General features: G+C 40.3%; 1 protein-coding gene and 1 long non-coding RNA gene across 2 annotated transcripts; one reads left to right on the top strand and one right to left on the bottom strand.

Annotated features, from left to right (window-relative positions):
- The first annotated feature begins 159 nt into the window (after positions 1–159).
- LOC134219843 (uncharacterized) lies at positions 160–789 on the top strand. Its single transcript, XR_009981685.1, has 2 exons — positions 160–236; positions 300–789. It is a non-coding gene; the product is annotated as an uncharacterized LOC134219843 (long non-coding RNA).
- Positions 790–13,128: 12,339 nt separating this feature from the next.
- LOC134221077 (uncharacterized) lies at positions 13,129–14,240 on the bottom strand. Its single transcript, XM_062700266.1, has 4 exons — positions 14,176–14,240; positions 13,833–14,099; positions 13,637–13,769; positions 13,129–13,405 (listed from the first exon to the last, which is right to left on the bottom strand). Exons 1-4 carry the CDS (start codon positions 14,234–14,236, stop codon positions 13,321–13,323), a joined length of 546 nt encoding a protein of 181 aa, XP_062556250.1. The 5' UTR covers positions 14,237–14,240; the 3' UTR covers positions 13,129–13,320.
- Between the last annotated feature and the right edge of the window lie 10,203 nt (positions 14,241–24,443).

A 24,443-nucleotide genomic window follows, 5' to 3' on the forward strand; every position in this document is an offset into this window, starting at 1 on the left:
TGTAACCTGACCCTAACGTGAGTCATTTTGTGAGTCGACCAAAAACAGGTACCTGTGGTAGTGAACACATGTCTTGTGATCACTAATACATTGACAACTCTCCTCAAGTGACAGTTCGAGGTAAATAATCAAAAAATTGGGTTCGCATCAGTTTTGTCCACTGTTTCTGGGATTTGGAGTCGGAAATTCCGGGAATCAAAAATAAAAAAGCAGTTTCGTCGCTACTATTTTGCAAGGTAAGGCAGCAAATTCAATCTGTTTCATATAGTTCCATTTAAATGTAGTTTACGTTATTTCAGAATGAAACAACTTCTACGACCAATATTTGTAAGGCACTGGTCAATAAGCTAACATAATACTGTTGAGAATGGAAAATCCCCTCGGGTTCACAAATTTGTCTTCCGACGACGACACCGATCTCGTCGATGTACCGAAGAAAGTACAAAAGGAACTCAATCAACGAGCTCCGTTTGTGGGAAATTACAATAATGATACGAATCGCTTACCAGATGAGGAATAGCCGTCACCAAAAAAAAAAAAACTCCGCCGCTGACGCTTGCTAAAATGTTGGAAGTTCCTCCATCGCAACCTATTGTGGAAGAAGTGGAAATCCACCTTATGGAGTTGATGGACAATATCATGGTTCACTCCGAGCCAGAACCGAACTCCGAAACAGGCTTTTAACCGTAATTTTAGCTCTGTTTCACAAAGTTTTGTTGTTCTCTGGATAAAAATACGTATCCATTATTTTCTTAATGAAATGATCATTTTATCAGTTCTGAAAGCTGATTCAGGATTTCCATGACGAGTCATGAAAAGAATTTTCAGGGTATCTGGTCCGTCTTATCGCTTTCCCGGACATTGCGGAATATGAAGATTGGAGGAAATTGACACTTTTCGGTTTACTGATCGTTTATGAGCCTGATGGTACTACACGTAAAAAAATAACCTTATATGTTATGGCAAAAAACCATTCGAAAATACTTATACTCTTCATTATGCCACCTAATGAATGATCCCATATCAAAAGCTTATAACATTCATAAGTTAATGAAAAGTATAAGTTTCCGAATGTATGTGACCAATGCGATGTATAAGTTTTTTCTTATACATGTCATTAAGCGCCTGCTTTGGCAAAAAAGTATTAGAAATATTAATAATAAACAACATTAAATTTTTTTACGTGTATGTATTACAAAGCAAGTAAAATCAAAATATTATGACGGTAGGTATTTGGTGCAGGCTAGGGTCCAGGTCCAGGAAGTAATTACTTGATCGATTCTGAATGATCTTCTCGAACTTTATGATATTAGGGCATTCCGGAATACTGATACCCTGAAGAAGAGACAACTTAACGATCGATACTGGATGCTTGTTTTCGCCTCATAGAATTTCTTAACATTACAAAGCACGGTAGCAGAATATTATGAGACTGATTGGTCATCTGGTCACAACTCAAGACATTCCGAAATAATGATAGCTGAAGGCAATAACACCGAACACACAACAATTAATTTTGAATAAAACTATTATATTAGGCATTTCTTTCTATTTTATTTACATTCGTTTTTTGCACTTGTTAGCAACTACGTTCGTTACAAAACTGGTCCATCGTTCGTAGCTGTACTTGGTGCATCTAGTCACATCGACACATTCCAGAACATATTCCGCAGCTCTAAAAGCATAGATCACAAATTACAAATTTTTGAATGAAAGGTTTTTTGGGTACGACTAGGTCTTTTTACGTGGTTGAAATTTATAATTTCCTAGTTTGTCTGAACTTTCACAACAGCTGGAGGTAATAATCGATCGAAATCAAATCACGTAAAAATACACAAATACAATATGTATCAGGTCACATTTTTTGACGACCGTTATGATAATTCGTTAAACGGCGTTGAATCTCACGAACGTAGTAGTAGCACAGAATGAATTGCCGATAACTCGTTAGTAGTTGGCTATTTGCATCATTTTGTATTTGTTAGAAACTAAAGTGAACTTCTTTCCAGTATTCAATGAAAAATGAAATCGGGAAAACAACAGCGACGGAGCAAAGAAAACATATTCTGTAAAAAATATAAATCGGTATCTACAATAATTTTGAACATTATCACGTCAGTCCTTCGAATAACCACCACTTTTGGTACATTCAAGAAGAAATATGAAGTAATTCAGAATTGTAAAAAGGGACATTTTTCTCTCATGATCATCTATTTACTTGAAAACACATGTTGTTAAGTTTTACAGTTTATTTTATTTTCAACATTTTATTATAAACATTTCACAATTAAATTGAATTGGGAGATTCATATTTTGTACTGTTTTCCATCTTATAGGTATATGAAATATATATTTTTAAAATTAATTGGATGGCGACGATCAAGCTATTGAGAACAAATGGTTGCATTTTTTTTTCCTTTATTTATGGTAGCATGAAAAACTGCCTACCGGATGACTGGATGGCCTCGTGTGGCCGATCTATACAAAATGGAACATACTAGAGAGTTCCAATTACAGAGAGATCACGCTTCTGAACTCGGTGGGCAAAATTATGTCGTGTATTCTATTTAACAGACAGGCCGCTTAGAGAGTTCTCCGGCGGCAAACATCAGGCAGGTTTTCGTGAGGGCTGATCAACAATGGACCAGATGTTTAGTCTGCGGATGATCATTGATAAAATCCGGGAGTATAACTTACGAATTCGCTATCTGTTCATTGATTTAACGGATTTTACAGCAGCATACGATTCAGTGAAAAGAAATTAGCAGTGATAGATAATGTGTGCACATGGGTTTCCGGCGAAACTTATTAGGTTGATACGAGTAAAGATTGTTGGCTCGATATCATATATTCGCATATCAGACAAAGTGTCAACCTCATTTGTGAACTTAGATGGATTGAAGCAGGGAGATGTACTTTCGATTTTATTGTTTAATATTGTACTCGAGGGGTCGATTAGTGGATCTGGCGTGCAAAGGAACGGTACTATCATTACACAGTCGCATATGCTCTTGGGCTTTGCGGACGACATCGACCTCATTTGCATCGATTGCAAGGCAGTAGTAAAGGCTTTTGTCCCACTACAAAGAAAGACGGCGAGGATAAGTTTGACAATCAACTATACCAAGACAAAGTACATGGTGCGGGTAGAGACAGAGGAAGACCTAGTAGTGTTGGTGCTGAGGTAGTGCTTAATGTGGATGTGTTGAAGAATTTGTTTACCTGGGAACGCTTGTGACATATGACAATGACGCTTCCCTTGACATGAAAAAGATTTATTACTACTGCGAATAGGCCCATCTACGAATTACGTATAGCTCGCAATGGAGAGCGGCAACGGAACGGCAACGACAATCGGTTTGTCGACGGATTGTACTAAAAATTCCGCATCCTTGCCGCAGTTGCAAAACGCAATGCAGAAGTTCCTCTAGATTCCTTCGCGAGTTCCTCCAGTAATTTCTCCGGAAGTTCCTTCAGGAGTTCCTTACGAAGTTCCTTCAGGAATTCCTGAACAAACTTCCGAGGGAAATCCTGAAGGAACTTCCGAGGGAATTCCTGGAGGAACTTCCGAGGGAATTCCTGGAGGAACTTCCGAGGGAATTCCTGGAGGAACTTCCGAGGGAATTCCTGGAGGAACTTCCGAGGGAATTCCTGGAGGAACTTCCGAAGGAATTCCTGGAGGAACTAACGAAGGAATTCCTGGAGGAACTAACGAAGGAGAAACTTCCGGAGGAGTTCCTGGAGGAACTTTCGAAGGAATTCTTGGAGGAACTTCCGAAGGAATTCCTGGGGAAACTTCCGAAGGAATTCCTGGAGGAACTTCCGAAGGAATGCCTGGAGGAACTTCCAAAGTAATTTCTGGAGGAACTTCCGAATGAAATCCTGGGTGAGCTTTCAAGCGAATTCCTGGAGGAACTTCCAGGTGAATTTCTGGATGAACTTCCGAAGGAATTCCTGAAAGAACTTCAGGGGGAATTTTTGGGGGATCTTCCGAAGGAATTCCTGGAGGAACTTCAGGAGGAATTCATGGCGGAACTTCCAGAAAAACTTCCGAAGGATTTCCTGGAGGAACTTCCGAAGGAATTTTTGAAGGAACTTCTGAAGGAATTTTGGAGGAACTTGCGAAGAATTTGCTGGAGGGTCTTTCAAAAGATTTCCTGGAAAAACTTTTAAAGGAATCCCTGATGGAACTTCCGAAAGAATATCTGGAGGAACCTACGGGGCAATCTGGGGAACTTCTGAAGGAATTCCTGGATTATTTTTCGAAGGAATGCCTGGAGGAAGTTCCAAAGAAATCCCTAGAGAAAGCAATTCCTGCCAGCAATTCCTCCAGGAGTTTCGCCCACAATTCTTCCGCAAGTTCCGTCAGCAATTCCTCCGGAATTTCCGTCAACAATTCATCCGATCCGAAAATCAGCCAGCAATTTCTCTGGAAGTTGCATCAGCAATTCTTCCAGAAGCTCCGTCAGGAATTCCTACAGAAGTTCCGCCAGGAATTTCCCAAATAGTTACGCCAGCATTTCCTCGAAAAGTTCCCCAAGTAATTCCTCAATAAGTTCCACCAGCAATTCCTCCAGAAGTTCCCCAGCAGATCCTCCAGAAGTTCCGCCAGCAATTCCTCAAAAGTTCCGCCGCCAATTCCTTCAGAAGTTCCGCCAGGAATTCCTTAAAAAGTGGTAAACAAATTCCTCCGGAAGTTCCGCCATCAATTCCTCAGGAAGTTTCGCCAGAAATTTCTCCGGAAGTTCTGCCAGCAATTCTTCCAGAAGTTTCGCCAGCAATTCCTTCACAAGTTCTACCAAGATTTGCCAACAATTCTTCCGAAATGGCTCCGCAAGTATTTCCTCAGGAAGTTCCATCAGGAATTCATCCGAGCTTCCTCCAGTAATTCCCCAGGAAGTTCCTCCAGGAATTCCCCAGGAAGTTCCTCCAGGAATTCCCGCGGAAGTTCCTCCAGGAATTCCCGCGGAAGTTCATTCAGGAATTCCCCCGGAAATTCCTCCAGGAATTTCCCCGGAAGTTCCTCCAGGAATTCTCCCGGAAGTTCCTCCAAAAATTCCCCAGGAAGTTCCTCCCGGAATTCCTCCGACAGTTCCTCTAGGAATTCCTTTGAAAGTTCCTGCAGGTATTCCTTCGAAATTTCCTTCAAGAACTCCTCCGGAAGTTCCACCAGGAATTTCTCCGGAAGTTCCTCCAGGAATTCTTCCGGAAGTTCCTCCAGGAATTCTTTCGGAAATTCCTCCAGAAATTCCTACGGAAGTTCCTCCAGGAATTCCTACGGAAGTTCCTCCATGAATTCCTACGGAAGTTCTTCCAGGAATTCCTCCGGAAGTTCCTCCAGGAATTCCTCCGGAAGTTCCTCCAGGAATTCCTCCGGAAGTTCCTCCAGGAATTCCTCCGGAAGTTCCTCCAGGAATTCCTCCGGAAGTTCCTCCAGGAATTCCTCCGGAAGTTCCTCCAGGAATTCCTTCCGAAGTTCCTCCAGGAACTCCTCAGGAAATTCCTCCAGGAACTCCTCCGGAAGTTCCTCCAGGAATTCCTCGGAAGTTCCTCCAGGAATTCCTCCGGAAGTTCCTCCAGGAATTCCTCCGGAAGTTCCTCCAGGAATTCCTCCGGAAGTTCCTCCAGGAATTCCTCCGGAAGTTCCTCCAGGAATTCCTCCGGAAGTTCCTCCAGGAATTCCTCCGGAAGTTCCTCCAGAAATTCCTCTGGAAGATGCTCCCGGAATTCCTCCGGAAGATCCTCCAGGAATTCCTCCGGAAGTTCCTCCAGGAATTCCTCCGGAAGTTCCTCCAGGAATTCCTCCGGAAGTTCCTCCAGGAATTCCCCAGGAAGTTCCTCCCGGAATTCCTCCGACAGTTCCTCTAGGAATTCCTTTGAAAGTTCCTGCAGGTATTCCTTCGAAATTTCCTTCAAGAACTCCTCCGGAAGTTCCACCAGGAATTTCTCCGGAAGTTCCTCCAGGAATTCTTTCGGAAGTTCCTCCAGAAATTCCTACGGAAGTTCCTCCAGGAATTCCTACGGAAGTTCCTCCATGAATTCCTACGGAAGTTCTTCCAGGAATTCCTCCGGAAGTTCCTCCAGGAATTCCTCCGGAAGTTCCTCCAGGAATTCCTCCGGAAGTTCCTCCAGGAATTCCTCCGGAAGTTCCGTCAGGAATTCGTCCGGCAGTTCCTCCGTAAGTTCATCCGGGAATTCCTTCGGAAGTTCCTCCAGGAATTCCTCCGGAAGTTCCTCCAAGAATTCCTCCGGAAGTTCCTCCAGGAATTCCTTCGGAAGTTCCTCCAGGAATTCCTCCGGAAGTTTCTCCAGGAATTCCTCCGGAAGTTCCTCCAGGAATTCCTCCGGAAGTTCCTCCAGGAATTCCTCCGGAAGTTCCTCCAGGAATTCCTCTGGAAGTTCCTCCAGGAATTCCTCCGGAAGTTCCTCCAGGAATTCCTCCGGAAGTTCCTCCAGGAATTCCTCCGGAAGTTCCTCCAGGAATTCCTCCGGAAGTTCCTCCAGGAATTCCTCCGGAAGTTCCTCCAGGAATTCCTCCGGAAGTTCCTCCAGGAATTCCTCCGAAGTTCCTCCAGGAATTCCTCCGGAAGTTCCTCCAGGAATTCCTCCGGAAGTTCCTCCAGGAATTCCTCCGGAAGTTCCTCCAGGAATTCCTCCGGAAGTTCCTCCAGGAATTCCTCCGGAAGTTCCTCCAGGAATTCCTCCGGAAGTTCCTCCAGGAATTCCTCCGGAAGTTCCTCCAGGAATTCCTCCGGAAGTTCCTCCAGGAATTCCTCCGGAAGTTCCTCCAGGAATTCCTCCGGAAGTTCCTCCAGGAATTCCTCCGGAAGTTCCTCCAGGAATTCCTCCGGAAGTTCCTCCAGGAATTCCTCCGGAAGTTCCTCCAGGAATTCCTCCGGAAGTTCCTCCAGGAATTCCTCCGAAAGTTCCTCCAGGAATTCCTCCGAAGTTCCTCCAGGAATTCCTCCGAAAGTTCCTCCAGGAATTCCTCCGGAAGTTCCTCCAGGAATTCCTCCGGAAGTTCCTCCAGGAATTCCTCCGGAAGTTCCTCCAGGAATTCCTTCGGAACTTTTCCAGGAATTTTTTCGGAAGTTCCTCCAGGAATTTCTTCGGAAGTTCCTCCAGGAATTTCTTCGGAAGTTCGTCCAGGAATTCCTTCGGAAGTTCCTCCAGGAATTCCTTCGGAAATTCCTCCAGAAATTCATTCGGAAGTTCCTCCAGGAATTCATTCGGAAGTTCCTCCAGGAATTCATTTGGAAGTTCCTCCAAGAATTCCTTCGGAAGTTTCTTCGGAAGTTCCTTCGGAAGTTCCTCCAGGAATTCCTCTGGAAGTTCCTCCAGGAATTCCTCTGGAAGTTCCTCCAGGAATTCCTCTGGAAGTTCCTCCAGGAATTCCTCTGGAAGTTCCTCCAGGAATTCCTCTGGAGGTTTCTTCAGGAATTCCTCTGGAAGTTCCTCCAGGAATTCCTTCGGAAGTTCCTCCAGGAATTCCTTCGGAAGTTCCTCCAGGAATTTCTTCGGAAGTTCGTCCAGGAATTCCTTCGGAAGTTCGTCCAGGAATTCCTTCGGAAGTTCCTCCAGGAATTCCTTCGGAAATTCCTCCAGAAATTCATTCGGAAGTTCCTCCAGGAATTCCTTCAGAAGTTCCTCCACAAATTCCTTCGGAAGTTTCTTCGGAAGTTCCTTCGGAAGTTCCTCCAGGAATTCCTCTGGAAGTTCCTCCAGGAATTCCTCTGGAAGTTCCTCCAGGAATTCCTCTGGGAGTTCCTCCAGGAATTCCTCTGGAGGTTCCTCCAGGAATTCCTCTGGAAGTTCCTCCAGGAATTCCTTCGGAAGTTCCTCCAGGAATTTTTTCGGAAGTTCCTCCAGAGATTCTTTCGGAAGTTCCTCCAGCAATTCCTTCGGAATTTCTTATAGGAATTCCTTCGGAAATTCCTATAGGAATTCCTTCGGAAGTTCCTACAGGAATTCCTCCTGAAGTTCCTACAGGAATTCGCCCGAAAGCTCACCCAAGAATTTTCCTGGAAGTTCCTCCAGGAATTCTCGAAGGATTTTTGGAGGAACTTTCGAAGGAATTCTTGGAGCAACTTGCGGAGGAATTATTGGAGAAACTTCCAAAGGAATTCTTGAAGGAACTTCCAAAAGAATTGCTGAAGGAACTTTCTAAGAAACTTCCGAAGCAATCTGGAGGAACTTCCGAAGGAATTTCTAGAGAAGATTTCGAAGAAATTCCGGGAGGATCTTTCAAAAGATTTCCTGGAAGAAGTTTCAAAGGAATCCCTTATGGAACTTCCAATTGAATTTCTATAGGAAGCTCCGGAGCAATCTGGGGAACTTCTGAAGGAATTTCTGGATTATTTTTCGAAGGAATCCCTGGAGGAAGCTCCAAAGGAATCCCTAGAGAAAGCAATTCCCGCCAGCAATTTCTCCAGAAGTTTCGCCCACAATTCTTCCGCAAGTTCCGTCAGCAATTCCTCCGGAATTTCCGTCAACAATTCATCCGATCCAAAGATCAGCCAGCAATTTCTCTGGAAGTTGCATCAGCAATTCTTCCAGAAGCTCCGTCAGCAATTCTTCCGGAATTTCCGTCAACAATTTATCCGATCCGAAGATCAGCCAGCAATTTCTCTGGAAGTTTTCCAGAAATTCCTACTAGTGTTCCGCCAGCAATTCCTCAAAAAAATCCGCCAGTAATTCCTAAAAAAGAGTCGCCAGCAATTTCTCAATAAATTCCGTCAGGATTTCCTCCAGAAGTTCCGCTAGCAGTTCCTACGGAAGTTTTGTCAGCAATTCGTCTAAAAGTTCGCTAGCAATTCCTTAAAAAGTTCCACCAGCAATCCCTCCAGAAGTGCCACCATCAATTCCTCAAAAAGTTTCGCCAGCAATTTATCCGGAAGTTCTGCCAGCAATTTATCCGAAAGTTCTGCCAGCAATTCTCCCAGAAGTTCCACCAGGAATTCCTCTGGAAGTTCCGGCAGCAATTTCTCTGTAAGTTCTTCCAGCAATTTCTAAGAATTTTCCACCAGGAATTCTTCCGGAAGCTTCGCCAGAAATTCCTCCAGAAGTTCCGCCAGGAATTCCCCAAAAAGTTCCGCCAGCAATTTCTACGAATGTTCCACTAGGAATTCTTCCGAATGTTCCGCCAGCAATTACTCCAGAATATCTGCCAACGTTTCCTCCGGAAGTTCCGCTAGCAATTCCTCCGGAAATTACGCAGAAATTCCTCCACAAGTTCTGCCAGTAATTCTTCTGAAAGTTCCACCAACAATTCCTCCGATATAGCAATTTTCAAAAGTTTACCCAGCAACTTCTTTGGAAGTTTGCCAAGAATTCCTCCGAAGTTCCGCCAGCAATTCCTTCAGAATATCTGCCAACGTTTCCTATGGAAGTTTCGACTGCAATTTCTCAAAACGTTACACAAGCAACTCCTTCAGAAGTTTCCGCCAGCAATTGTTCTGTAAGCTCCGCCAACAATTCTTCCTCAAGTTCCGCTAGCAATTTCTTCGAAAGCTCTGCCAGCAAATGCTTCAGAAGTTTGGCCAGCAATCCCTCTGGAAATTTCGCCAGTAATTCTACTGAATGTTCCGACAGCAATTCCTCCAGAATTTCCGCCAACTCTTCCTCCGGAAGTTCCGCCAGCAATTCCTTTGCAAGATCCGCCAGTAATTCCTTTGAAAGTTCCGCCAGGCTTTACTCCGGAAGTTCCACCATCAATTCCTCCGGTAGTTCTGCCAGCAATTCTTCCGGAAGTTAAAGAATTTCTATGAAATTTTCTCTTGGATTTTACCGGCAAGTTCCTTCAAGAAATCCTCGGAAATTCTTATAAAAAATATTCTGATGTCAAGAAATTGGACTTGGAGTTACTCCAGAAATTTCCTCGTGAATTTGTTCAGAATTTCACCTGGGAGTTACTTTGAATTTTCCCGCAGAAGTTCCACCAGTAATTTCTTAAGAAAGTTGAAAGTTTTCCTCACCAAGAGCTCTTCAAAAATTAATTCAAGTCTTCAAAAATTACCTCAATATTTATCTAAATATTTTTCTAAATATATTATTTTCTAAATATATATTTATCTAAAAACCTCCATATTTGCAAATCCTCTTGTTATTAAATTGAATTGTCCTCAGTTGAAACGTACTGTAGAAGTAAATATTGTAATTGTACCGTTGAATTTAGGACATAACAAAAGTATTGAAAAGTAAAAACCTTCACATGCCAAACTTGGTCCCATTTGCTGAATAAATTCTTGAGTTATGTAGAAATTTGTGTTTCATTTGTATAAGTGGCCTCCGTTCCTTAAATTGGAGGGCCTCAAACTGTCATTAGAACCTTCCTCGGCCCCAAAAATCCCTGCACAAGTTTTCAAGCCGCTCGGTTCCGTGGTTGCGGGTGTATGAGGGTCAGACAGAGAGAAATTGAAATTGATTAACCTACTGAAGACCACATCTCGAAAAATTATGTCGAACTGGAGAAATCTGCATTGCAAGTACTGTGTTATATGCGTGACCCTGAGAATTTAACGCATCCTTCCTATTTTTAGAACGCTGGAATAATATGCTATTCCGGCAACATCTTCACCCAAACTTAACCGAGGAAATGGTAAAAAAATCGAGTACACATCTGCACCAGGGTTTCATTCGCAAAAATCGTTAAACTTTTTAAATCAAATCAGCATTTGCAAAAATCGGCCTTCGTATGCTAAAATGCACATGTTACAAATATGCGATAGGTCCATTAAAACTAGAAAAACAGAACCATCCAAGATTTTTTTACTGGATTCTCGAACCTTACCTTGTGCCGCGTTGCGTTGCGCGTGTAATACCAAGACGGCGGCAATGACGAAGTACTCCGATATGCCGAGCACCTCGCGCTTTTCTTCTACTGGACCTAAGCGATGATCTTGGTCTCGTAGATGACTTGTCATCCGCATTTGGCCTTTGGTAAATCGTTTGAAGGTGCTCCAAGGTCGGGTATATTGTCACTTTAGAACGAAGTTACTTCTGACTGAGTCGGCAATTCTCAAGCACTCCCCCAAAACATTTTACTTTGATCTTCCACTTTCACTCATGGCCATGGGCTGTCGATCATACTAGCTTCCCAGCTTGGCCAGATCTTTCTGCGTCTGGTTGTTCACATTATATTTTTCCTGGCCACATGGCCAATACATAATCCGATCCCGTGTTGTTTTCCCGGAGTACACACTACACTATGTATTATAATTTTACAAATAATAACACTCGATCCTTTAGTAGGTAGGTGCCTAAACAGTAAACACTTTTTGGAAATCTTCTTTTCATATTATTGCTATTGAAACATGCACTATTACACCGACATTGGACAAAACGGTGTCCTTTTGCCCAAATAGACAACGGTTTTCATCTGCACCATCGAACTGATTGCCTCAACCTCCTTTCTTTTGCATTCGACCTGATTCTTTTGCTTTCTCGTAACCTTGGTATCGAAGATGATGTTGGGTGGGTTCAAGGCGACAACTCCGATCAGTCGCTCCGTACCGTACCGCGCAGCACGGGGTAGCGTCAGTAGCGTGCTTACCTTGGTCATCGACATTTGCTCTCGTTGCATTCCCGTAACGATAATGTTTGCTGGCTCTAATGATACACTACAAAAATCCATGTATTGACAAAACAATCTGTGTAAAGCCCGTATTTTTCTTCTCACCTAATTGATAACGACTGGTGCTTTTCTCTCTCTGCTGGGTTACTAAACATCAACCAACACCTGGCCATCCCGTCTTCAGGATGTACTATATGCAGACTGGCATATCCCGATGATTCCGCAGCACTTACAGCCAACAACCATCGTCAGCAACACTCAGCAGTCCCACAAGCGATGGTGTTTGAAACCTCACCGCACGCGCACATCGCTTTGCATATATTAAATGCATAAAATCTGAGGCGGAGCCAGCGAAAGTTATGGGAGCGATTTTCGTTAATTTTTAGTTGACCGTTCCTGGGTGTTGAAGTGGGCTGATTCGCTGGTTCTTTGAAGCTGAAGCACAAATGGAACGAGACCGAAAAAAAACTACTTTTTAACGACGACGATTGCCCGTCTTTTGTTGCAAGTCGCAACCACGAACCCGACTATTCCGAGCTAATTATTTTTATCGGCACGCATTGAACTCGCGTATGAACATATTTTCGACACAAGTCGCGACTGTTTGAATAATATTTTGTACAAGAGAACTTAATTTTAAACAGAGAACGATTTCGCCGACGTGACGGCATGTTTTTTCTCGCAAGTACTAACATCGGTGGAGAAATAATGAAAACAATATCAACAAGGTTCAAACGCTTCGTTCAAACGTCTGTTTCTTTTTTTTTTTTTAAATTTTCAGCCTCTTACTAGTGCCTACCGAATATCTCACGACTCACGTTTTGTTTGCTGGGAGGGGCAAGCATTTTTGCATATGCGATGTTTTCGGGATTTGCACGGAGAAACACGTTTACTCATTAATGGGTACTTTTTCTTTGCTATCTCTGTCTCTCTGCTGAAAAATTTACCCATTTTGGGAGAATAAGTGGATCTACTCATTTAAATGAGTAAATCCACTTATTCTTCCAAAATGGGTGAATTTTTCTGCAGAGAGAAAGAGATAGCAGAGAAAAAGTACCCATTAATGAGTAAACAATTTTTACCGGGTGGGCACGGAAAATCAAAATCCCGGCCCCATTTAAAATGCACGGGGACCAAAATCCGGCGGAAAATTTTCCCGAGGTGTAATACTAAAGACACACTGGTGGTACAAGTACCACGGTTATATACCCTAGTACATATTGTACCATGGTTTTCCACGTTGTACCAGCATGGTACAAGGTGACACACTAGTGGTACAACTTGTACCATGGTACGAATACCACCAGTGTGTCATTAGTATAAGCTAGCCTTTAAGGCTACCTTACACGCTTAGTTCAGTTCACCCAAATATGGGTGAAGAGTACCTAAAATCACCAAAAAGTGCACATACCTAGATATGGGTGATCTGCCCAGTACCTATTTATGGGTAAACCTAGTTTACTCATATATAGGTACTTCAAAGAAACGATTTTGTTAGTAAATTTCACCCAAATTTGGGTGAATTTTTTGTATTTATTTTGTTTGTGACATTTTTAATTTTCTTATATTTATTACAAATAAAATAAACCGAGTAAGCAAAATATCATGTAAATTTATTCAAATATAAAAAGTTGAAATTATAATTTTTCGACTAACTTGCACCAGAATGAAATCAATGGCATAAGAGGGTACAGCACAAGCAAGTTTAAGTGAAGTTGACGGAACCAAAAACAAAAATAATCCTTGAATCAGGAATATGGCTTGTAGGTGGGGGATGCATTGTTATGAGGCTGTAGATTTCCGCTTACTATACGTGGACCAAGATAGCAACATCTGTAAAGAAAATATGGTGTCAGTAGTGGATCAATTGGATTATCATCATAAACATTTATGAAACTGTCGATTAGGGATTTTTTCCGCATTTCGGTCAACTTCGGTCACTATGCATGGTGCATATTGCTTCGTCCAATAGAAACGACTTAGCACTAACGAGGAACCTATGGGGAAAATCAAATTTCCCTAGTCGACCATTTATGTTTTCAACTAAGAATAATCAAAACTTACGTCAACGGTATCCGGCGAGCACGGTGACTGCTGCTAGGCAGATCCGGCATACTTGGGTTCGTTTCGGGTACTCTTGATGAACTGTCAGGGCCGTGCAACTCAATAACCACGATACCAGTTCGTTGCTCGATGCCTGAGAATCATATTTTGCTGGAGATGATTATGAATATATTGATTTAATTTAATAAAAACTTACCATTGACCCACGGATAGTTCTGGTGAGGAACCGCAAATCCTTTTGCCGCCTGGATTATCAGAATTGGAACAGATGGCGGTTCAAAAACCCGGAGAAATCTCGTGGTGGATGGTGGAAATAACGCAATTGCTGATCTCGGTTCTAGTAGCAGCCTTTTATCTCTTCCCAATTCAGTACTGGCTGGAAGAGGAACGACGTTTTTGCGGTGGTAGCAGGCGATGGTTGATAGGAGGAAATTGTGCGGGGCAGTACAGCTAAAAGCTGAGTCTGTTAAGATACCGGCGAGTGGTGAGTAATGAGTATGCATCACCATTCCCATCAACTGGACGGAACGACTTTTCACCTGGTTGCGAAGTTTGCAGCGGCAAACCCTTCAATGAGCGCCCTGTTGTTCCACGGTTCATGATTTTCTGAAAGGGTAGCGGAAATATAATAACATTGTTGGCTTCGCGGATTATCATAATCTTACCTGATTATTACGACCCCAAAATAGGGTGAAGCGTGAAATATCCATGTCTCTATCCATTGATGGAACTGGCTTGCTAATTTCCGAGCGGAAATTGAAAATTAGATTAAAAAAACCAACTGCGTAGTTTGTTGTTTGCTGGATAGAATGGACTAACGTGAATGTTTATTTTTTCATCCAAATATGGGTAAGGTAATTTACCCATATATTGGTAAAGTCAGTTTACCAAAAATATAAGTGAAATTTACCAATTTTCTCAGTACATTTCACCCGTAATATGGGTGATGTATGCAATACCCAAATATGGGTGATTAGAGTACCCATAAATAGGTAAACTGATCTAAGCGTGTACACCTCGGGAAAATTTTCCGCCGGATTTTGAACCCCCCCAGAGTAACAATCTGTGAGAAGTTAGAAATTGGTTAGGGTCTGTTAGTTATGTTACGGCTCGAAAACATAACCATTTTTATGCTTTTATGCTGATTCCATTTTTTCTTTAAATTTTGACAGTTCTTTTTGTTTCACTCCGCCGGCCGGCTTCGGTCGGTGCACAGATACCGACCGAAAAAGTAAAATTTATTTCACGTGTTTGTTTCTCGTGGTTTCCCAGCGCTTCTTCGACCGAATTAACTTTAAAATAAAACTTACGAGGATAAATGAAGCTCAGCAATGCAACTATCATCACTAAGTGGTAAGTAAGATTGGATCCAAATAGTCAGGAAAGAGGAACTAACTTCTGGAAGTGTTTTGTTTTAGGTATTTGGCAAGGCAAAAGTCCTGCGGACGGCGGAAACAAACATACGCCTAGTGAATAAGCTGAGCAGGAATGTTATTGCTGGCGATTCATTTTTAAATGATCACAATGAATCATACGAGACGCTCGAATTTAATTTGTGTCTGGAGAAGATCTACGCTTGTTTGCCATGATGAGTGTTCAGTCTGGGGTGAGAAAGACGATGATTTAGACAAAATAGTTGAATTGAGAGTGAGAATTTCCACACCCTGAATCAAACAGAAGAAATCGATTTGAGCAAGTTCATCGACGAGTGTCACTATGCAATAAGCAATGCAAAACAATTCAGCCATTTAGTTACAAACGAACATAACAGTGATTTTGATCCGGTATCGCTCCGACTCTTGCCCATTCAGGATCAGCGTAACGGTTCGAGAAGTGAAAATCAAGTGTTCAAAGACTGCCAGGCGGTTTTTGAATAATTTGTTAATATATTTTGGTAATCTGGGAGATGAGGGGCCCTCCTTAGCCGTGCGGTAAGACACGCGGCTACAAAGCAAGACCATGCTGAGGGTGGCTGATCAAAAATGGTCAAAAATCAATTGAATACATTTATGAATAAAAAAAACTTCCCGTTGATTTTGTTTGGTATTTCATTTACATCCCACTGTCATTCGAGGCAGTTTGGTTATGTATTTTCACGATTTTCACAAGTACATAATCATTCTGCCATGAATGGCAGCTGGATGTAAATAAATCAACATAAAAGTCTTTTGAAATAACCCTAACAATACCCTAACCGCCCACTGCGAAACATAACTAACTTCACTCTAAAGTTAGACTAACATGTTAGATCGAATCATGCAACAAACATAAACATACCTAACAAAAATGTTGCAGATCTGTCTAATTTTAGTCTCATTTTACCCTAAAGTTAGAGAGAATATTAGAGTAACTTTCTAACAGGTTACACTCATATTAGGGTCAAGTTAGAGTAACCTTGTTTGCGTGCATTTTAAATGGGGCCGGGATTTTGATTTTCCGTGCCCAAATCCCGAAAACATCGCATATGCAAAAATACATGGGGAAAAAATCCGCTGACCAAATTCCCGAGGTGTGAGGCTACCTTTGCTTGGGATGTGATAATAATTTTAATCCAGAATATTATCACGATGATGATCATGATATGAAAATATAAAGATTAGTAGGAATCATAGTTTTGATGGGAACAGATAAAAGATATTTTAGTTACATGCAAGATAAAGATTGTCGCTGTCCGGAACATCTTTTTTGGCGAGAATAGGGTGCTAAATGTCAATGAAGGAAAAATACATACGATTTGACAGTTCGGTACCCAACATGTTTCGGGCAGCAGAACAAAGGGAACCGAAGCGACAATCATTATTTTGTAACTAAAATATCTTTTGAACAGATCAGCCAGATCAATAATATTCATAATATTCATTAATATTCCATACATGCTTGCGATGAAAAAGAAAAGTGAATTGTGAACAAATCCATGGAACAAACCATATAACTATCCTAATCTAATTTTTCTAATCTCGAATAAAACGAGCACGAAAATTAAAAATTTGTCGAGCGGGTCAAAACACAAAACTAAGTATTTTCTATTTTAATAAGACGTTTATATTTGTCCCATTTACCCTACTTTTAAGCATCACACATTCCCGATACTTCCGGAAACTAGATGAGCTGTATGGCGTTAATAATTTGCAATACATCTGGATTTCTAGGGTTTGTAACTAATTGTAACAGATTAGTATACGATGCAAAGAACCACTATAAAACTGTTATTGTTTTGAGTTTAAAATTCCATTATTTCACCAGGAGGAAATTTCTCAATTCCCTCATTGACGGCATGCCAACAAAGATGATGATTTTTTGGATATTTTTGGAATCTGACCAGGCAGTTGGTTCGTTGTTTTACCGTCGTTTCTTAAACCTATCAAGATGATAACAAAATGCTTCTTTGCTGTTAATTTCACCTCTCTCTGCGATGCGAGGAAAACCATTTAAAAGCTTTCTAACTCTGATTGACGGGAATCCCGGATAAAAAATACAATAGAGTTGCAATAAAATATCATAACATCACAATACATTTTATTTATGAACATTGAATTCTATTGTTTTTATATCATACCAATTTAAGTGCCATATTGTTGTTCCAATAGACGTACAATAGATTCAATTGCCAGTAAAAAGTTGGCAATAGAATCACAATAAATTCAATTGTAATGGCAAAAATTTGTTCGAGAAAAAATCGATTTTTTTATTGTAAAGATACATAACAACCCCTATTTTCTATTGTAAAACTGCCATTTACAATAGCCGTTATGGTGGAAAACAATATTCTTCAATGTTATTCTATTGTGAGCCACAATAGAGTTTACCGTAATTACTATTAATTTCAGCGTAATGTTACAATAATTTCTACTGTAATTGTTTTGGAATTTTTTATTAGGGATGTCTTCACCTTTTGCGGCACGCAGAAGCTCGTATTTTTAATATCCAGTTGGGAAATCTGTCTGGGTAAAGAGACACCTCAATACGCCCGCAACCCGTTTATTGATATTTTCACAACGCTTGGCAAATACTGAGTCCCAGCAAAAATGTAAACTCAGTCGCTAAATTGAATTTACGTCCAAAAAGTATTTGGTTTTGTTTTTGTTTCTACATTTCCCCGCGATCACGACGGTCAGTCAAGTGGACAGCTTGATGTTGACGTTTGCAAGTGTTGCCGAATTTTTCTGATTGTCAACATTGTCGTAACCGAAAACCAAGAACGCCAACACCGTGCGTGCAATCCGCTCAAGGTTCGCCAACAGAATGACTACGTTTCTTCGCAATCGTAGAATCCAAACTTCATGCAAGTTCAACGAAAACCAACACTCCCACTTGCTGGTTCGTAGCACATCGCTTATTTCATTCATTCCGCTGTGCACCCTTCATTATCCTTCTCTTTCTGTTTGACGTTGCCGTTATTGTTTTGAATGATGCGTAGTCTGCGCAGTGCTTGCATCCTAAAATCGCCACACACACATTCGCAACCATACGTTCCATTTCCTTCGTTTCTTGTCTACACCAGCATCGCCATCATCATCATGATACTGGTTCAAAACTAGTTCGACAATCGAAATGATCCAGAACTCAAACTGAAATCAATCAACACATATTATCTAAAATTCATTGCCTACTACATCTACCACATTATCCTTTATCTCTACTCTTACTGGTTTTGCCATTTCAATGCTTAACAAACGTTTCAATACTTTGCAACTAAGTTCTTTTGTGTGTCTTCGAAATTCAATCCAAATCTATTCCAAAGCCAATCCAAACTATATCGAAATACAATTCAATCCAAATACAATCCAAATCTTTTTCAAATCCAATCCAATTCGATTCCAATAAAAATCAAATCCAAATCCGGTCCAAATCCATTTAAGGTCTAGATCCAATTCAAATGCAATCCAAATCCAATTTCAATCCAATCCACATACAATCTACATTCAATCTAAATCCAAATAAAATCCAAATTCAATCCTAATTCAACCCAAATCCAATCCAAAGACAATTCAATCCAAATCCAATCCAATCCAAATCCACTCCAAATCCAATCCAAATTCAATCCAAATCCAATCCAAATTCAATCCAAATCCAATCCAAACCAATCCAAACCAATCCAAACCAAACCCACTCCAAACCAATCCAAATCCAACCCAAACCAATTCAAATTCAATCCAAACCAATCCAAATCAAATCCAGATCCAATCCATACCAATTCAAATCCAATCCAAACCAATCCAAACCAATCCAAACCAATCTAAACCAATCTAAACCAATCCAAACCAAACCAATCCAATTCCAAACCAATCCAATTCCACTCCAAACCAATCCAAACCAAACCAATCCAAACCAATCCAAACCAATCCAAACCAATCCAAATCCAATCCAAACCAATCCAAACCAATCCAAACCAATCCAAACCAATCCAAACCAATCCAAACCAATCCAAACCAATCCAAACCAATCCAAACCAATCCAAACCAATCCAAACCAATCCAAACCAATCCAAACCAATCCAAACCAATCCAAACCAATCCAAACCAATCCAAACCAATCCAAACCAATCCAAACCAATCCAAACCAATCCAAACCAATCCAAACCAATCCAAACCAACCAAACCAATCCAAACCAATCCAAACCAATCCAAACCAATCCAAACCAATCCAAACCAATCCAACCAATCCAAACCAATCCAAACCAATCCAAACCAACCAAACCAATCCAAACCAATCCAAACCAATCCAAACCAATCCAAACCAATCCAAACCAACCAAGTCCAATCCAAACCAATCCAAACCAATCCAAACCAATCCAAACCAATCCAAACCAATCCAAACCAACCAATTCCACCCAAACCATTCCAAACCAATCCATATCCAATCCAAACCAATCCAAACCAATCCAAACCAATCCAAACCAATCCAAACCAATCCAAATTCAATCCAACCAATCCAAACCAATACAACCAAACCCACTCGAACCAATCCCAATCCAATCCAAATCCAACCCAAATCCAATCCAAACCAAACCAAAATCAAACCAATCCAGATCCAATCCAAACCAACCAAACCAATCCAAACCAATCCAAACCAATCTAAACCAATCCAAACCAAACCAATCCAAATCCAATCCAATTCCACCCAAACCAATCCAAATCCAATCCAAACCAATCCAAACCAATCCAAACCAATCCAAACCAATCGAAACCAATCCAAACCAATCCAAACCAATCCAAACCAATCCAAACCAATCCAAACCAATCCAAACCAATCCAAACCAATCCAAACCAATCCAAACCAATCCAAACCAATCCAAACCAATCCAAACCAATCCAAACCAATCCAAACCAATCCAAACCAATCCAAACCAACCAAACCAATCCAAACCAATCCAAACCAATCCAAACCAATCCAAACCAATCCAAACCAATCCAAACCAATCCAATCCAAACCAATCCAAACCAAATCCAATCAATTCCACCCAAATCCATTCCAAACCAATCCATATCCAATCCAAACCAATCCAAACCAATCCAAATCCAATCCAAACCAATCCAAACCAATCCAAACCAATCCAAACCAATCCAAACCAATCCAAACCAATCCAACCAATCCAAACCAATCCAAATCCAATCCAATCCAAATCCAATCCAAATCCAAATCCAATCCAATTCCACTCCAAATCCATTCCAAATCCAATCCATATCCAATCCAAATCCAATCCAAATCCAATCCAAATCCAATCCAAATTCAATCCAAATCCAATCCAAATTCAATCCAAATCCAATCCAAATCCAAATACAGTCCAAATCCAAATACAGTCCAAATCTTTTGTAAATCCAATCCAATCCAATCCAAATCAAATCCAATCCAAATTCAAATCCATATCCAATCCAAACCCAAACCAAATCCAGCTTAAATTCAATCCAAACTAATCCATATCCAATTAAAATCCAATCCAAATCCAAATTCAGTCTTAATCCAATCCAATCCAAATCCAATGCAAATCCAATCCAAATCCAATTAAAATTCAATCCAAATTATTCAATCTAAATGCAATTCAAATCCAATCAAATTCTAATCTATATCGAGATTCAATCGAAATCCTATTCGGATTTAATTCAAACCCGACCCATATCCAATCCTAATCGAAATCCAATCCTAGTCCGATTCGAATCCAAAATAAATTCAATCCAGTTTTAAAACTAATTTTATCTTATTATTCTTTGATTTATTTTTTTCTTCTTGATTTTGTTTCGTTTGGCCTTGGATCATTCACAGCCTACTCATTACCGCAACAGCGTCATAATGAGCCTACTGGAACTCCTTTACTTTTTTTATTTGCCCAAATTTCGTTTTAATGGGCTTTGGATTATTCACAGCCTACTCTTACTGGTTTTGCCATTTCAATGCTTAACAAACGTTTCAATACTTTGCAACTAAGTTCTTTTGTGTGTCTTCGAAATTCAATCCAAATCTATTCCAAAGCCAATTCAAACTATATCGAAATACAATTCAATCCAACTACAATCCAAATCTTTTTCAAATCCAATCTAATTCGATTCCAATAAAAATCCAATCCAAATCCGGTCCAAATCCATTTAAGGTCTAGATCCAATTCAAATGCAATTCAAATCCAATTTCAATCCAATCCACATACAATCTACATTCAATCTAAATCCAAATCAAATCCAAATTCAATCCAAATTCAAATTCATATCCAATCCAAACCCAAACCAAATCCAGCTTAAATTCAATCCAAACTAATCCATATCCAATTAAAATCCAATCCAAACCCAAATTCAGTCCTAATCCAATCCAAATCCAATTAAAATTCAATCCAAATTCAATCTAAATGCAATTCAAATCCAATCAAATTCTAATCTATATCGAGATTCAATCGAAATCCTATTCGGATTTAATTCAAATCCGACTCATATCCAATCCTAATCGAAATCCAATCCGAACTCAATCTACATCTACTCCAACCTAGTCCGATTCGAATCCAAAACAAATTCAATCCAGTTTTAAAACTAATTTTATCTTATTATTCTTTGATTTATTATTTTCTTCTTGATTTTGTTTAGTTTGGCCTTGGATCATTCACAGCCTACTCATTACCGCAACAGCGTCATAATGAGCCTACTGGAACTCCTTTACTTTTTTTATTTGTCCAAATTTCGTTTTAATGGGCTTTGGATCATTCACAGCCTACTCACCACCGCAAATGCGTCATGGTGAGCCTACTGGAACTCCAATACTTTCTGTTTGTTTGTTTTTTCAATTTTTCTCGAAACTTTTTTTTTCGGCCTCGGATCATTCACAGCCTACTCACCACCGCAGGAGCGTCATGGTGAGCCTACTGGAACTCCTGTATTCTCATCACACCATTTTGATAACTTGTAGCCACAGCTATTACTTTTGAACACCATTTACATCTGAAAATACTCAACAGTTTGAACATTGCCATCATGAGTCTCTCACGGGTAAAAAATAGTAAAATTTGCTTACATATGGTGTCCGATAATATCAAAATGCAATCATTAATGATGAGTTCTATTTGTCACATGTTTCAGTACACCTACTTGAACCTAAACTCTTCTAGGAAATTTCCTCAAAGCGCAATTTAAAAGTAGCTCACGTAATCACAACAAAACAACTACAAATGTGTGAATGGTCTGTCGTAACCGAAAACCAAGAACGCCAACACCGTGCGTGCAATCCGCTCAAGGTTCGCCAACAGAATGACTACTTTTCTTCGCAATCATAGAATCCAAACTTCATGCAAGTTCAACGAAAACCAACACTCCCACTTGCTGGTTCGTAGCACATCGCTTATTTCATTCATTCCGCTGTGCACCCTTCATTATCCTTCTCTTTCTGTTTGACGTTGCCGTTATTGTTTTGAATGATGCGTAGTCTGCGCAGTGCTTGCATCCTAAAATCGCCACACACACATTCGCAACCATACGTTGTTCCATTTTCTTCGTTTCTTGTCTACATCATCATCGTCATCATCATGGTACTGGTTCAAAACTAGTTCGACAATCGAAATGATCCAGAACTCAAACTGAAATCAATCAACACATATTATCTAAAATTCATTGCCTACTACATCTACCACAAACATGACAATGTGTCATAGTTGAGGTGAGGCACAATGTGTGGCACATTGTGGCACATAAAATCACGTTGTATAAAATGAACACAAATTAAATTGTGCTCAGCGACCCACCCCTTGGGGAAATAAAAGTTGACAGTTTGTTAGTTGCCAAATAAATTTTATTTCTAGCTAGTGTTGCCAATCTTCAGGAATATTTGAATACTATTTAAAGATTTTCGATCTGTCATTTGAAAAGTTTTGACTTTCAAAATAACAATTTTTCGATCAGAAAAAAAACTTTAAAATTAAAAGTTTTGTTTTTAAAGTACAAGTTTCGCAACTCAAAAATATACCAAAACTGATCTACTTTTGATCTACTAATGAAAGTACAATATTCTTCAAAACACAATTTTTTTTTCTCTGTGCAGGCTAATGGTAGTTTCGACTAGAAATACTAGAATAAGAGATCGGCGAAGACGCCATCTTGTTTCCAATTTCCAATTCCAAAAGTGCTTCCATTTCGACTTGTTTACTTTTTGCATCCATAAGAAGCAAGCAAAAAGTTCAAGTGCTGCCAGTATCATTTAGAGATGGGCAAAACAGCTCATTGCAGTGAGCGGATCTGATCCGTTCAGCTCATTGAAAAGAGTCAGCTCCTTGGATCAGCTCTTCAGTTCTTTAATGCTACATATATTAAAACATAATTGTTAATATTATTATTTTAATTATTGTTCAAAAATTTGAAAAATTTATGTCATTCATTAATTTATTCATTCATTCATCATTCATCTATTTACCTCACTTTGGAATTTTTAAAATGTTAAGCTATAGTGAGGTAATAATTTCTATTGAAAAACCGACAATTTTAAACTAATAACATTTATTACGCTTTTTCATTTAGAACCATCACATTTATTTCTATACAAAAACTAAGTTACATTTTGTTGATAACGTTTCTCAAATCGTTAATTTGAATAATTCAGTCCCTAGTCTCTGATATGTATATTGTATATGAACCATATCACGTGTCATAAGTTTTCTCTTTATACTGGGTGCAGTAAATCAATGCCTTGTTTGCGCGCGCTTCTAACCCTTCTAACCATGCGTAGTTGACATGTTCATACAAGCGAGCCCATTCATCTATATATTGGTTTCCGAAATGAGAGAGAAATAAACACAAGAGAGTAAAAAAAATACAGAGCACGGTGCTACAAACAAACCGAGTGCACATGTAGCAGTATGCTGGCGGGAAAACCCGTCGCAAGTAAAAGATCCGCTCCGTGCAAGACACAGCTCCCATGGGGTTCGGTTCGTTTGAACCACACGGTTCGCTCTCTAGAATCGGTCGCGACTGATCCGAATCAAGATCCGTGTCGCACGGATCTGAGCTGGTGGCGCAGCTCTCGCTTCCATGTCACAGCAATTTCGAGCTGGACGACGACATGAGCGGAACTGAGAGTAACTGTAACTGTTGTTCGGATCTTCGGATCTTTTGCTTGGCACGGTTCGTTCGCTACCACACTACTAGGTATCTTTTGTGTGTCCGTTCGTAGCGCCGAGTATGTGGGTATGGGTTAAGAAATAGACGGCAAGCTAGATTCTTTTTGCTTGTGTATTTCTTATTCTTCTCTGCAGCAGAAATGATATCTGTTGCTTGGCTGGATGGTGCTGTCGCTTGGATTGATGGTGCTTGAGGTGCAAATAATAAACGATCAGCACGTGCGC

Source organism: Armigeres subalbatus, chromosome 3 (genome assembly GCF_024139115.2).
Source record: "Armigeres subalbatus isolate Guangzhou_Male chromosome 3, GZ_Asu_2, whole genome shotgun sequence".
In the NCBI taxonomy this organism is placed as follows: domain Eukaryota; kingdom Metazoa; phylum Arthropoda; class Insecta; order Diptera; family Culicidae; genus Armigeres; species Armigeres subalbatus.